This window comes from Scomber scombrus, chromosome 3 (genome assembly GCF_963691925.1).
Source record: "Scomber scombrus chromosome 3, fScoSco1.1, whole genome shotgun sequence".
NCBI classification, from domain to species: Eukaryota; Metazoa; Chordata; class Actinopteri; order Scombriformes; family Scombridae; genus Scomber; species Scomber scombrus.
This window is the reverse complement of record NC_084972.1, coordinates 12,875,162-12,891,804: the sequence shown is the minus strand read 5'-3', so window position 1 is coordinate 12,891,804 and position 16,643 is coordinate 12,875,162. Positions and strand designations below refer to the sequence as shown.

Here is a 16,643-nt window from a genome sequence, read left to right as displayed (position 1 = left end):
ACTTTAAAGGGAAACTCTGTATTCAGTTTTCTAAATCACCACTAGAATATTTGTCAAAATACAAATGTATGCCGTCATCATGTCAAGATGATACTATATGTAAATTATTGTGTATATTCAATCCTGGCACTGTAGAATTTTACTGTTATGACTAAAATAAAGTTTATTCTGAGCTACTTAACCAAATGACTCAAGAAACACAGGTAGTATTTGTCAGTAGTCATTTTCTCAAATATAACTTATTGTTTTAATTTTTATACAGTTTGTCATTAATGAATCTCATTCTTCTCCTGACTGTGTTTGTTTGAAGTGCTTGATATCTGTTACATTCATGTTAAGCAGCTTTGATTCCTTTTCAATGTTTTTTGCGATTCTGTTCTGTAATTAATTAAAATTAAGGTTTCAGTGAATTTACAGACATTTAAAGGTGAGACTGAATCATTTTGAAGACTCAGAGCATGTCTTGTTTCAGGTGAAAAGATTGATTATACTATGGTACATGATTTCAGCTAGAGCCAAACCAGAAAAAAATCAAAATTGATTGCAAATGTTTTATTTTAACAGATCTATTTCATTTGATAATGGCTTTTGTGGTCAAGTAATTTCTTGTGGTCTAGCAGCACAAACTAATCTGGTTTGTAGTTTTGTCTGAATTTATGTGGGGTAAAACCACATTTTTACAATTAACACATGTAGATGGGACGGTAGATGTAGATTTTCTGAATCCCTACCAAAAGTTGATAAGCATAAAACTTTTTCAACAGTGAGGTAATTCAGTTAAAGTAACCCATACAGTCCCATCATTAGATCAATTGACATGTCCATTACAATCCCTTCACTCCACCACACACCCTGTTCAAGTTCATGCTAACAGCTGCTGTTTGATTGTGTGTTGCTGCCAGCTACTGTGCACCACAAACAATTACAGTAGCTTTCCAAAAACTTAACGTAATTGCTTTTTCTGACCAGCAGAGAGCAGCGCTGCCTCTAACCTCAGAAATAAATCAAACATGCACAAACACCTGGATGCTCACATGGAAAAAAAGTTTTTAGCAGAAAACTGGTCATGTTTTTTTAGGTCATAAGAACAGCAGTATAAATTCCACAGTGTACAAAAAAGACTTTGGTGCACTATTACATAATTATGTCCAGCTGGAGCAGTATCACATTTAAAATGCACTTAATTAAAAGCTTAAGACACTGAAAAGAATGCTATTGTCCTGTTTTGTTTATTCCTTGTACCTCATGTGAGGTAGGTCTAAGAGCAGGGCCTCAACCCCCAACATCTGCATGGTTAACAGTGCTGCAGGACTTTGCACAACTTCAGATTGCTTGGCTCTGTGCACTAGAGGAGATGAACAGAGATGACTGTAGGGAATTATTAAATAAGGTCTCGAAGTTACTTGCTGATAGTTTGTTTTACAGATTATTGATTGCATTTCTGTTGCTGTTTAATTCAACTAAACTTTCAGGCCAATATCACGTTGTGTTTCCTCTTACCAAGAGTTGTTATTTTCATAGACACTTTCTGAAACTACAGGTCCGGGGTAGAGGCCAAGTTGAGGAAAAGAAGGGTACGCCAGGCAGACTAGCTCAGGGTATAAATAAAAATTATTAGTCACAACTGTCATCCTTTATGTTTTTTGGCTACATACTACAGGCAATGTGTTTTAAAAGAAACTAAATCCAGCACCTTTGCTATATTTGGAGACACACTCCATCTTCTGATTCTGACAAAAATAAGGCTTTTTGGGCTACTCGCAAATTCAAATAATATATTCATGTTAACATTGCCTGATTATTGCACATCAACTACAAGGTAAAACAACTTCAAAACAACACACAAGCCGCTTTTTCATCTTTGCTACAGGCTGCTTTATATGTTTGGTTTGAGTGCAAAAAAAAAAACACATCTACATATGTCCAATAAAGTCAAGGTGTGTGTGAAATCAGTCTATCTGGTTGAAAAATGTTAAACAATTATTTTAATTATAGCACCTGGAAAATATAAAAATAGTACATAGTACTTATAATACTGATCTTCTAACCAGAATAAGAAAATAGATGGTACATATATAGCTGCATGCACAGATTTGAAGTTTTAATGAGTACAATGTTCTCAGGTCACATTCAAATAATTATGGCTCTTAATAAAAAAAAAGATGTGTCAATCAGTAATATACAGTTAGTAAAGTATATGGACAGAAAAAGCATTTTGTTTTAAACACTATGCAAGAAAAAGTTTTAAAAGCTAATATAAATTTAAATGTAAAACATGCTTTATCTTCCTCTTGTCTGATGGGCTGTAAAGGTTGATTAACTCTATTTTCCAATGATGACATTTCTGTAGCCCTTAACGTGACATAACTTGTTGCTTTCGAAGTTGACCACCAGCTTTCTCATCCCAGAGTGGTTGGGAGTGAAGTAAATTTTCACCTTGGCATCTTCCCCAGGTCCCACTGTGGAGTCCAGCCTGTGGGGTAAATATTTAAATTATCAGTGACACACTTAGGGCTTTATAACTGCCATGTGATTACAGAAATATTTAGGGATTAATTATCACTAACATAGGACTCATAACAGTTGTGACTATTTATGGAGACAAAATGAGATGGCGCTGCAGTGTTTGAACTGCTCAGCAGACAAGTAAAAGTCTTCTTTAATACACCAGAGCATGCAGACAAATCATCACCATTCATACAGACAGAAATAGTATAGTAATTAAGTGGCCACTCAAATTATACAAATAAACTCAATTCATCTGTATAAACCCCAGTACTGTATTCTTTCGTTAACAGTGGGCTCCTGACATGACTAAACAGCACCATATTCTATCCGAGATCTAGACACAGTACCAAGACCAGAGCTACAAATCATAAATCAAATACAACACTATTGGAAAGTGAAATGGGGAAGAACTATTTCCATTACATGAATTTGATTAATTTTAAACAGCCAAAGAAGCCCATAATGTTCACTGTCATGAAAGCAGAATGTGTTGGCTTGTTGAACTGGTGTGTTTCTACAGGTCGGGACTTAATATACAATAATAAGTGATAAACTGATGGCTAGGTTGGAACATCTTACTTCCTGCATGCATGTTTACGTCTACAGACAACACGTTGTGTTGCAGTTTCTAAATGACTTGACTTCTATATGACTGGTCAGCATTGTTCTGTGTTTGTGAAGAAATTGTCAACAAGTTGCATACTGAAGCACTCATACAACCTCTCAGAGATGGCGTGTCCCCCAGTAAGGTTGGCCCCCTCAATGCTAAAGCAGCAGTTCTCCAGTGGCTCTGGCAGAGGATTTTGTAGAGTGATTTCTGCAGCCAGTTTCCGATTCTCCTTTGGTTCACCTAGGATCTGCAGAGAACAGTCACCTCTGGGTGTTAACTGATGCAAGCTTTACATTGAGTATAGCACAGTTTTGTTTTGGTGAAGCTCTTTTAATACATAGGAAGAGGAGCTGATGTCCCAATATTCCTGTACTGACATACCCTTGCAGCTCTCCAATATTAAAATGAGGCAGTAATACATGAACATTGTAGGTTATAGTAACAGTAGTACAGTAGAGTTTCTATAGCATTGTATGGATGATAAGGAGCTTTTCAGAACATCAGTTGACTTCAAGAATACTTGTCTCCTAACACTCTTTTTCTTGACTCATTGCTCTAAGTTTTAACATATCAAATCTTTTTCATGGTTGTGGCTTTGAACTTTGTTAGTGACCAACTTGTCCTTCCATAGTAATGACAACCAAAAATATGTCCTTACTGGATTTTACATACTGCTGTCTTGTTTTTTTAAGTCTGCTGTAGATCTGTTGTTGCAGGTTATTACACTCACCCTGACTTTGATTTCAGGATTATCCAGTACAATGTTCCTCACTGCCAGTGTTGCCTCCCTGGTGGTATAGTCAAGTAACAAAGCAGCCAGACGGATTAAGTTGTCTCCAGTCAGCAGGCTACCATATTTAGAGTAGTTCAGCCTTAGTGGGACCCGCCTCTCTGGAATAAAACATACAATATATACAAGCTTGCCAACTGTGTACATATATGTATGCAAAAGCCACACAGTGATTTGGCTCACCTGCTCCTGGTGAGAGCTCAACATTGAGCAGATCTTTAAAGCCACAATTCCCTCCCATAATCCCGTTGTAGGACATAGAGCAGGATCCAAATGCCAGGCGGCACTTCTTGTCGCTTTGCGTATTGTTAGTAACCACAGCAAAGACGTCGAAGTCGCAGCCTTTCTTCATCTCTGATGAGACTTTGATGGTGATGTGTAGGCCTTGATTCTGCTGCTGGTGGAGCAGCTTGTTTTGGTGGTCGGCCTTCTTGAAAGCCTCCCGCTCTTCATCCGAGCCTAGTAGCATGGAAGCAACAAAATAACACACTCAAATTTGACAGCTTTAATGCTTGCCATTCAAAATAGTCAACTTGTATAAATTTAATATAACAAATAACCTGTATACCGTATTGTGTGTAAACCTGACCTTCCTATACATACATTAGGCAATGTAGAATTTAATTGATGTACTGTTATATTAGGAGTAACAGAAATACAGATATGGAATGTAGGAATCTATATGGAAAGTGACCTTTGTATGATCAGCTGGTATTCAGAGGAGGTTTGTCATGTTTATGGTGTGTTGTAATAACATACACTAATTGTGATTAAGGCCAACTTTAGGTCCCACTGAGAACTATTGTGAAAAATAGTAACTTTTCCTCTCAAATCGAAAATTGTGGAATGGTTTGCGTCATATTGTCATTAACAGCATTTATTTACATGCCCAGTAGCAACAGCAGCATTCTCTACCTTCAGGGTACTTGTACAGATGGGTGATGTCCTCTCTGGTGTCACGGCCGACACTCTTTGTACTGATCTTCTGGCCCACCAATGTAGAGGTAGTGACATTTGATGTGCTGCCGTCTTTTTTCTTCATGAAAGTGATAACGTCAGCATTGACCTCCGCAAAGACAAACGGGGCATCGTACTTGAACATGAGCTCACCCTCCTTGATGGCCTTGAGTGGAATGGGGCCACAGCAGTACACTCCTGAAGGAAGACACACCTTGATGAGCATCTCTCTTGATAAATAAAAAAGGTATCACAGGTTCTTTAATTGGGTGTTTGTTACCTTCACTTTTCTCCTGGGGTGTGGGGTCACTGGCCTGCCAGCCGTTAAAATCAGATTTAAGGTCAGGCCTTGCCATCCAGTTCTCCACCCAGCAGTGATAGTTCCTACAGATTAATACACACCATCAGCTGAATCCCAATTTGATACATTTTCTGTTTGGGCACTTGAAAACACATCTTAAAACTGATGTCACTGCAAATGCAATAACTGCTTGATTGCAATAAAGTAAAAGATACACTTCTGCTGTGTAAATCTCTACTGTGAGGTTTACATGGTCAAACTGTAATCAGTATCTAATCAAGGGGATGTTCTTATTATGCATCTAATATAATTTCAGACTTTTTTTGGAACATATTAAACTAAATCTACTGAACATGTAGGATTAATGTAGGATTAAATACATAACATTTGATAGGTGTTCTGACCAGATCATTTCTGCAGATTTAATGAGTTGTCCATTTTCATCAATGTAGCGTTCAATCACCAGGTTGCTGTTGGTGTCATGGGCTGACAGGTAGTTGGTGACGACTCTGCAGGGGATGCCAAGTGCTCTGGAAACTAACAAAGCACAAAAACAACTTACATCAGCATTGCAATGCTCAGAGGAGGAGCACAATCTATATCATAACTGTTTGGTCACATATATCATGTTATGTCTGTTTGAGACTAATCCCGTGTGTTTCCTTGTGATAGGCTACCAAGCTCTACACTGTCCTATCTTACTTGAGCAGGCCACTGCAGCAAACACCCAGCACTGTCCGTAGCGAACAGGCTGACAGGCTTGTGCATCCCAGTTCTGCAGAATCTCCACACTGCCCCTCCAGAACATTGGGCTGACACCTCCTTCATACCCATTTGTCCATTTTCCCAGCACCACTCCTTTGTCATCATTGCAATTCACCTAACACGCACAGGAGAGAAGTATAAAAATGTATTTAAACGTTTCGTGTTTAGTTCAAGTATCTCATTGGTAACACTCACATCTAAACATTTTCATGCAAATAAATGAAACTGCAACAACAAGTATCAATTTTTTAATTAGAATAGTAAATGGAAATAATCGAAATAAATGACATACCATAGCACTAAGCACTCTAGAGACATAGACAGGATTTCTTCTCCCTGAGCAGTCTTTGCCAGGGTTAGCCAGACATTTAGGATTCATATCTAAAATCCTCAAGCAGACATCAAGGATTCCATGTTCAAACTGTACAGAAAAAACAAGCAGGTATTACTGCTGATGAGCTGTTTGTCAGTGGTGAGACATGGTCAAATGTCCTTTTGAAAACCTTTCAACAATAACAAAAAAAACAGGTGCAAAAACACAGCCGTACCATGCCATAGCCTTGATAGCTGAACGAGTAATGCTCTAGTAATGCCAGGCTAATAATGAAAACATTCCCTCACTTTATCAAACAAAGACTATCTACTGTCAGTCATATAAATATCTACAGTAAGTCCATCTCAGTGTCAAAATGTGTTATGTAACACACCATAAATCATCTGATAGGACTTTCCTATCTATTTCCTTTCCTATTTCCCTGTTATCAGAATAAGCATGACTCCTCCACCACTCTGACATAATTTTGGCTCTCCAGGATGAATATATGTGTATGATGAAGGGAGGCTGACAGCATCAGTGTTGGTGTTGGTACCTGGCCAAAGTTCCAGGGAGTAGGTATGGGATGTTTGTAGCTGCCTCGAAAGATGATTCCATCCTGAGACAGAACATACTCTGCCAAACTCTCCTCGTTGTCCATATATACTGCATCTCCTGTTGCCAAGAGACATCACAAACAATACAATAAATGTCCCAATTCATGTCTGAAATGGAGCAAGACTGGTATACGCATCTCCAGTTCCTGGAAATATTCTCACCTTGCAAGTTTTTTCATAGTAAACAGTGAACATTCTACTTAAACTGAATTAATTTATTTTTGGCCACATACATGTGTTGGCCTCAAAATAAAGACACTGTAAACAGCTTAAAAGATGATAATGTATCAAACTTGTTCAGTTCAGTTGATGTTGTGATTCTGATAAGCCTGATGGATTTAAATACAATTTTCTCTCTTTTTTGGTTTCCACCCACTTTTAAAGGAAATATCTGACTCTTTAACTGCTAAATGCTTGACTATGTTCACCAGCAATTGTGCTTGCTGCCAGTAGGGCTTACAGTGGGTTTTTAAAGCTCTTTTGCTGAAAACTGGGAACTGAAGAAGACAGGTGAAAAGTCATTTGATTCATTGTTATTATAGAAATACTGATGATAGCAGCTTCAACCCTAACCTTATTTCCCATCAATATTTTTTGCACTAAACTACTAGTATTCCCCTGTGTGATCTCCTCACCACTGGTCCTGAATAGCCCCTGTCATAAGCAACTCTGTCATGAAACCTCATCAAAGCATTTTGTAAGCTATGATCTCTACACAAGATCCACTACATGACAGCTTGAGGTATAGTCTGTTTACTTACGTGGGCACCAGGGGTTAAAGAGCAGAATAAACTCAATCCGCCCGGATCGCCCCAGGGTCAGGGTGTAGCGGCCTATAGGTGCATCAGGGGCAGAGCAGATGGACAGAGTCACTGTGTCTCCAGGGGGACTGGTGACAGCAGCGCTCCAGCGGGAAGTGTCGATGTTGGCAGACAGACCAAAGGAGGCTCTGGTGCCATACTGCTCAGAGGGTCTAGGACCTGCATGTAACATTGAATATGGTAAGAGTCCTGGGACTGCATTTGGGAAGAAGCCAGGCAATTTTAGTGAAACAATTTTCCCTTTGGAATGGAAACTCACAGACATTTTCACTGTTTTCCCAACGCTGCCTAAATTTAGTTCAAATATTTCTGTAATCTCTTCTCATGCATGGACAGCATAACTGTGTAATAGCACCTATATATGACCCAAATTGATTGGGACTCAAGTCTCCCTAAGTGACCTCCTTGAGTTCAGATTTGAGTTCTTGTAAGTTACATAAACCTAAAATCCCTTGTGATAACTTTCATCTCACTGGGTGGGATTAAGGACCCTACTGAAATCCATTAAAATATACTTGACTCCTAATGGTTAAATGTGTTATCTATGATTATACACATGCTTTCCCGTTAGCAAGCAACACTTCCTGTTTAAACAGTTGGAGTTTTTGGCAAGCAACAAGGGTAGTATCAGACTCATGAGATAACAAGTACCAAGCATGAGAAGTTTATCCAAATATGAATTTAGGAGGAGAAACAGATAGGTGCCAGGGTATTTCTAGTGTATTCTGAGGGCAAATACATGGGAATACAGTACATTGCTCTCAACAATAATCCCTAGAAAAAGGACAAAAGTGGAAAAAATTCTGCAGCTACTGTAAGTGAGCTCAATGTAATAGTAGCAATAACACTGACAACTGAACAAAGGAAAAGGACTTCCTTTTCTTTTCCATTAACATTGCATCTCATTTCCATCTCTCATCTCTGAAATTACAATAGGTAGCAAAACATAATAATGCCAACAGAAACACACAGTTACTGTACTAGGTGTTTCCAATGGAACCTTGACTTCCTAACAGGGCTCATACACAATGCTTTTCTTTCAACCTCTGTTCACTACAGAATTGTTATGACACACATTTTTGAAATACTGCAAATTTCTGTGCATTCATTTTTTTTGTCCTGTATGTGTTGATGTAGTTCATATGACTGTTACACATGACACAAGCAGAAGCCTGAATATTTTAAAAGGACTCAAGAGGTATACAGTTACATTTAATACAACAACTACTAATAGATACACAGATAAGCATAATAAAGAAAGATGCAGAAGTAAAGGGGTAAATGAAGTGTATCACCTGTTTCTGCAATGCAGTCAAGAGAGCTGATTCCTGGTTGGTAGTTCCCTGAGCGGAGATACAGGCGGACTGTGAACGGCTGGCCTCTCCTCACGATCAGACGGTTTACACCGTTAAGATCAGTACGATGGTCGGTGTTGTTGAACTCACACTCCAGATTCCAGCGATCAATGTCCAGAGCTTAAAAGAAGAGAGAAGAGAAACATATTCAATATTCAGTGTTTAAGTTGATACTAACCTTTACAAATGACCACACCTTGAGAAACATTTGTGCTTACAGTCAGTGTTATTTTATTTAGCAAATGGAAGATACCAACTTTGATTTTTTTAATAATACTTGTAATTTTCTACAATATGCTGCACACAATGCTACAAAGCAATAAAATAATGTCAGTATATTAATCAAGGTTTGTAGAAAACATACTCCTCTTTGTAGATCGTCAGCTATGTTCTCAGTTCTCACTCTAACTTAAGGTAGGCTTAATAATGTAAATGTTTATGGAGCCATTAAAAATGCCACAACATCTAAATGGAGTGCTAGTTGTAAAATGTATAGCTATGTATAAGACAAGGGAAATTAAATAGAATTTATGAGGTTCAACCATCACAAATAACTTCTTTATGTCAGACAAGAAAATTGGGGTTAACTACAGTCTGTAATTCTTTGGGTTGCGGCTGTGAATGTGCTTGTGTATATTTTCTAAAAAGGAACTGTTTTTTTGCCACTTTCAACAAGTTTACTTTCATAATGACTTTATTTTCGTGAGTTTATTTAAAAAACGGAAAAGGTTAAATATTTGTTAAGGTCTACACATTCTGTGTGGACTTTGATTCTGTGGACGGCAGGACACACTCATTTCTTGTAAGATCATTTTGTTTCACGGAGCTTTCTGTATGGATTTAACAAGAGGTAAACACAGACAGAAGTAACTCCCTGTGAAGTGTGCAGACACACAGCCGCTCCTTCTCCCCAGGGTGTTCTGTGACTAAGAAAATCCCACCCTATGATTTCCTGTTTGCGGGGAAAGTTAGGTTCTTCCTATACAGTATAATGCTTCCATGGTCCTCCTGCTGCTTAACCATTACCTGGGATGACCCATGACGTGTCATGAGGTTAACCTTTCCCCATATATTAAGTCTTTGTGTCCCTTGGAAACAAGCATGAGAGGTGGTAATGTCAAGGCTAGGCAAGACATGAGTAAACAAAGACTAAGCTGCAGAGACTTCCTGCTGTTTTACTTGAAGTCAATGGGATACCATTCCTCAGTATTTCTCAGTCTCTGATGTTTTACTGATCTTGACCCTAGTTCAGTGCCTAATTGAATGCATGCTAGTGTAGCTAATTGGAGAAAATGCCTTAAATATGACACGCTACCTCTCCTGAGGCAGCTGGAGACTGAAATCAGATGATTATTTGGGCTTTGCTGTGCCTGTGACTTCTCTCCAGTCAGTTAACATATTTGATCTGTGCAAATATCAAATAAATATGAGGATTGCAGTGGAGCACAAATACTATTTAACAGTTTAGTGATGATCTGGAGAAAGATCTATTTCACCAGTGTCCAGGAAAGTAAGATTTTTTCCCCTGTTTTTTTTTTTTTAGAGAGAGAATACTTGCAGAGACCAATAAAATGAATCATCAACTTACACAATGTGAAAACCATTACAAAGATGAATAACATATGGATGTCCTAAGGTGTTGTCCTTTCAAGTCTGATCTCGGAATCTTACTGTGGATATGCAATGGATCTAAAAGAAAGTCCATTTTGATTAGCTCACAAAACACAGTGAAACAGCCTGCGTTGTTTAAGGTGAAGCATTAGTGCAGATGGCATGCGTGTGTGGTGTGAAGCCCACGTTTAAAAGATTCTCTTGATTACAGTTATACAACTGGAGCATTACACATTACACACATTACATAATGCTCTACCATGAAATGCATGAGCAGATGTTCCTCAGCCTTGACCCAGCCTTCCTCACTGACATGTACATACTGTACATGCTCACGCTTCTCTCCAACTTTATCATCCATGACTTCACTCCATTGAAGGGCAGTCTCTGTGAACAGCACTGAGGCCAGAATAAACCAAATAGGGAAATTAAAGCGTAATCTAGATGGTGTGAGCTGGGCAGTAACTGGTACAGTAAACACTATTTTAATCCTGGAAAAATAAATGTGAAAACCCCCATCTGAAAAAGAACCTTTCTGTCTTTGAGTCACACTCATGCTGACCTCAGAACTACATCACAGGCATTTAAATTTCAATAGAATGCTTGTCCAACAGATGGAAAACCGGTGACACTGATTCTTAAACAGGTTTATTTACATGCAAATTCTTCAAAATCTACAGCAATGCAGCAAAACCACAAATGTCTGTTTTATGATTGAGACACACCAGTTCCAGTTATCCAAAGTGTTCTGTTTAACTATTTTTTTTATTACAGAGGGTCAAATACTCATCCTCAGATATTTTTGGTATGCGACACCTTTTACAAACACAGACAGATAAGCTTCAACCATTGGCAGTGCTTCAGAGCAAACTGTTTTACAGCTTTCTGTTCAGGAAGGTTTGGATGTTTTTTCACTGGGGCTTAAAGCAAACTATTTGTAGGCTGGTGTCCCTATAAAGATAGAAGTAGTTAACTGGAGGCTTCAGCTGCTCTCAGCTGTCAAAACTCCCAGGGCAGCAATCATGCTCAAAGATGAGGGCGAAACATATTTCGGATGCACAAGTCTTCAGTTCTCTGATCAATGTGTGCATGACACAGTTACTCCTGCAACACTGAAACCAGAGACATGTGGCTTTGACACATGTATCACCTTTGTTATTATCAGACATCATGCCCACAGTAAACTCGGTAACAAAAATGAATGGAAGTTTCCCACATTCACTTCTCAGTCAGTGGGTAAAAAGCTGAAGCCTAATCATCCACAGAAACACCCATATTAGGAAATGGTGGGAGCATCAGAGCAAAGTTCGAAAGAGAACTGATTTGTGCAATAAATAAACACCGATTATGTATTTGTCTGAGTACTTAATTATTTAATGTAATTTAAAATATTAGGCTAATTTCAAACTTTAACAAAACAAATTTAAATATTATTTAAAACCACAGCCAGCCTAATTGATGATTAGTTCGTTTTAAATCAGTTAGGGTAGGTAAGAATCGGAGTAACTTACCTTGAGCCATGACTGTGTTCGTTTAAAGTCTGTGTTCAGATCTCTTTCAGCTGCAGAGAAAATACTGTGTTTCTCTCCGCTGTTATCTCGGTCTCATTTATACTCCTCGTGCCACTCTGATGGAGGGCGTGACGCGACCCTCCCCTCACACGAAAAAAGGAAGACCCCCCCCCCCCCCAAAAAAAAGAAGAAAAAAAACAACCGTACCGCATGCAAGCACACACACAAGCCTTTACTCATCCTCTAATGATTCATCATAGACTGCCCGTCAGAAACGTATTGGTTACCAAATAAGTAGGCTTTGACAGTTATGACAGCCTATTGCAAAGGTTCATTTTAGGTGGAAGTAGCTGTCATTTTTAACAACATAATGGTGATATTCTGTGTTTTTCCCATTGTCAATTAATCTCACGAAAACCTCAAAAACAAATTGATCTCACTAAGCAGAATCTTCTGTGTATTCAAGGCTAGTATGTGTAATATTTGTCATGAAACTCCACCTGAACCAGTTTTTAAAGACACCACACTGTTACACTGGGTCTTACACTTTCATTATAAATATGGGAATTGTCGTTTATTTTGAGTGAATGCCACATACTGCTTACAGCGCTGAAAATAGTCAAATAGACAATAGACAAATGCGCAGTTTACTCCTTTTTGAGTTACTTTTGCTATGAATTACAGTGGCTCACTGTTTAAGAAAATTATTTTGCCTATACTGTATGCCTTCAGTAGGAACCAATGGACTCAGGCTGTAAGTCAGAAAGTATTCAGTATCATAGGTACGCTATAATAATGTAACCCACTGTATCCTGAGTAGACTACACGTTAAGCCTCAATTTAGGCTACAACAGAGCAGCTGCATTACAAAGGAATTTTATATTTGGTAAATGATGAGTGGGGATAGAAATCCAATGCACAAAAGAACAAATTGTACAAACAACTTCTAAAGTGAAGTCTACAAAAGCTCTGTGGTTTCGTCAGTGGTGCATGAAGTAAAAAGGATTCAACACCTGTCCTGTACTCATTATAAACTTGTATGCCCTCAACAAAATTAGGCAACTAGTACCAATTATGCAAAACAGAAATGCTAAAGTACAGTCAATCATGAATCACTGTACATCCTACAGTGATTCATTACAGACTGCTCATAAGGGCAGACTATTGCGTAATTATCATAACAAGTACCAATTATGCACAATAGAAATGCTAAAGTAAAGTCAATGATGAATGTGCAACTGTAACTGTGTTACAGAGGATGAAGCCCTTTCATATGGTTTTAAGCACTCTGGGCAGACTAGTATTAACCACAAACAGTCTTGGCTCCAGATTGGGCATTACATCAGGCAAGTTAATTCAGTGATAAACAGAAGTTAAACCAAAGCCAGGGCTCTGTCCAAGCCTGTAGAGAGGAAATGACTGAATACGTTTTCCAAGGAAGACTTGGCTGGTTTATAGTTACTGTCACTCTTACTCCCTTGCATAGTTCATAAGAAACAGTGAGAGAAGAGCAAAAGAGCAAAAGTAAAATACAACGAAAGACAGTGAAAACTGGGAAATACAAAAGTATTTATTGAAAAATCATTGTAAGAGTGGCCTTATGAAAAATAAATTAAAGAATATATAAAAATAAAGGCATATTATTGCAGAAATACATACATCATGACTATTGTTCCCTCCAGAAAAAAACATACAGTTAATTGTAACCAAGGATAAAGTTTGGATATCTTTCTCTTTTTAAAAAAAGTCTGGATTCCACATTAAAACATTTCACAAAGTTGTTTTTGACATTCCTGCTAGTAATATGACTGTAGTTTAGTTGTGCCAATGAATACCAAAGAAATTCCACAAAATTAGGTAAGCGAAGTATATTTTATTTCAAGTTTAAGCAGAAATCATGGCCTTTGACAAAGGGAGAGCGAAATAGCAAATCAGCATTGATCTCCTCTAAAATACTATTGTTACTAGTCACTGTAAATGTCTTAATGTAGATTTATGAAAAATGTGACTTTATGCGAATATGCAACTTTTTTAGAGTTACTATTGTGGCAAAATTGTTTCTCTACATTTTATAGTTTGATTTTCCTTGAATAGACTTGAATGTACAAAAACATAGATGAAATGTTAATTTATTTACGTTAATATAATTAAGAAAGATTGTATTATGTATTATAGTATGTATTGCATCTGTAATACATCTCTCTATTATATTAGTTTCTCAACTTTTTGTGCCAGTAATGGAAATACATACATACATACAAATTAGCCATCAGTATTTGAGTTTAGACACAGTACTGTCAGTTAATTTTATTACAAAAAATGTTGTGGTGCCAATAAAAACAGATAAAAGCAAACTTGCAGATCATCACTGCAACAAGTCTGCATTTCAAAGAGTTTTCATACCAGTAACAAATACGTTTTTAAAAAACTGTTAATTATTAAAAAAAAAAAATACAATGTACATTGCAACATTAAGCAGAGACCACAGCCTTTGACAAGGAGAGCTATAGTAAATGAGAATAATATCCTCTCCAAAACACTACTGTTACTTTTTTTAGAGCTACAATTGTGGCAAAAGCAAGTGTGTCTCAACATTTTGTCGGGTTTTTTTCTTAAATAGACTCTTTAATGAAATACAGGAAAATATTGATGACATGATGTTATAGCTCATTTACATTCATTTAATGAGGAAAATACATCTGTATTAGGCATGAATTGCATATGTAATACATTTCTATTTTTTATTCATTTCTCAATTGTTTATGCTGGAGACAGAAGTGGGCAAATGCAAAATAAAGACAGGAATTAGCCATCAGTATTTGATTTTAAACACAGTACTGTCAGTTAATTTTATTACAAAAATGTTGTGGTGCAAATAAAAACAGAGATAAAAGCAAACTTGCAGAACATCACTGCAAAAAGTCTGTAGTTCAAATAGAAAGCCATACACATTACACAGATCAATATCTTCATACCAGTAACACATTAGTTTACAAAACTGTAATTAGTAAAAAATAATAATAATAAAAATAAAAAAAATTAGAAAGAAAGAAAAAAGACAGAGTGACTTTTTTTCATGGGAAATAAGTGAGATACATGTTTTGTTTAACTTTGATAAATCTGTACAAAAGGCAACACATTTAGGACACAAACAATTCAGATATACTGTTTACTGTCTTTGTGACAGCAATTTTCACTGGCCTCTACAAGATTTTATTAAACTCTTCAGGGAGCGGGATAAGACATGCTTATAAAAGGGGACAGACTTTTCTCACCAGGATTATTTAGCTATATTCTTTAATTAGTGTGCAGTTTAACATTGTCTAATGAACAAACAAAAACAGACTCAAACATTGTACCCTAGATCATTTGTATGTGCTATGATGATTAAAATGTTCATAATACAGTACATTTAAAGATATTTTTCTGACCTATTGTTTAAGAAGTGAGATCAAAACAATTATATTTACAGAGTGGTAATGGATTACAGTGACAGCTGGTATAAAATATTTACTAATAGCCCCGTTTCTTATGCCAACGCCAACAGACTATTATCAGCTCCTCTACTTGAGTTACTTCAAAATCTGTAGAAAAGCAGATTATCACAGCATAAGTAGTTGCTGATTATAGAACACATACTGAATATCAGTTTTTTAAATGGTTGTATGCTAGAAGGTCAGTTTATAGTATAATTGCACTGTACTTACCATGTGCTATATCTCACAGTTCAAACCTCAGTGGATTTTCCAACATTACTGTGCTGAAACTGAAAAATGTATAAAAACATTATTACTTATTAATATTGACATGAACAGAAACTTACATGCAGAAAAAATAAACAGACACCTTAGTATAATCATTATCACGGGATAAGTGAGTGATGAATGGATATGTATGTGATTTACTTTATGTTTGAATAATAAGCTTGTTTGTAATTAGAGTGTATTTAACCATATGAACTATTACTTGGTAAAAGCTTTGTGCTGCACCTTGCCAGAGGGCAGATCCTTGGTCTGGTTTTGCAATTTGGGCTTGGGTGCCCGGTGGTCGGATTTTCTCAGAGGATCCTGCCAGAGCATTTAGTTTGTGGAAAGCTGCAGAAACATTAGTTCGATGAGCCTCCCTTACAGTAATTATGGAGGCACAGACCGAGGAGGTGTCCTCCCCTTCTCCTCCAAGAGCAGAGTGGTAGCTGTGACTGGAACTGCTGAAGCCGCTGACACTCTCTCCTGATGACTCAGAGCTGTCCACTGCAACAAGAGAAGACTTGGTTATGTACATGACAAATAGATTGATCCAATTTATCCACCAGCCAACCTGAGTCTGACTTTGTGGAAATTTCCAAACAGCACAGCACAGGTGTGCCAGAACTGTTTCAATAGTCCTCTCCCCTATTGTATTTTTCTACTTTCTCTCCTATTGCATATAAACTCAATAAATCATAAGCATCAATCTGGTCATATGACTTCCATCACTTTATTGAT

General features: G+C 37.3%; 2 protein-coding genes across 2 annotated transcripts in view; both read right to left on the bottom strand.

Annotated features, from left to right (window-relative positions):
* Positions 1–1,201: 1,201 nt before the first annotated feature.
* On the bottom strand, positions 1,202–12,264 carry tgm2b (transglutaminase 2b). The gene is made up of 13 exons (XM_062415416.1): positions 12,160–12,264; positions 8,978–9,157; positions 7,623–7,841; positions 6,801–6,919; positions 6,224–6,352; positions 5,869–6,046; positions 5,571–5,703; positions 5,146–5,249; positions 4,824–5,063; positions 4,092–4,367; positions 3,849–4,009; positions 3,229–3,365; positions 1,202–2,473 (listed from the first exon to the last, which is right to left on the bottom strand). Exons 1-13 carry the CDS (start codon positions 12,167–12,169, stop codon positions 2,323–2,325), a joined length of 2,037 nt encoding a protein of 678 aa, XP_062271400.1. The 5' UTR covers positions 12,170–12,264; the 3' UTR covers positions 1,202–2,322.
* Positions 12,265–15,833: 3,569 nt separating this feature from the next.
* Positions 15,834–16,643, bottom strand: part of LOC133977672 (pleckstrin homology domain-containing family G member 4B-like) — a 29,174-nt gene continuing 28,364 nt past the window's right edge. The window contains exons 22-23 of the mRNA XM_062415916.1: positions 16,126–16,409; positions 15,834–15,925 (exon numbers count right to left, since the gene is read on the bottom strand). Coding sequence (XP_062271900.1) covers positions 15,887–15,925; positions 16,126–16,409 — 323 coding nt within the window. The 3' untranslated portion in view covers positions 15,834–15,886. The remainder of the gene's footprint in view (positions 15,926–16,125; positions 16,410–16,643) is intronic.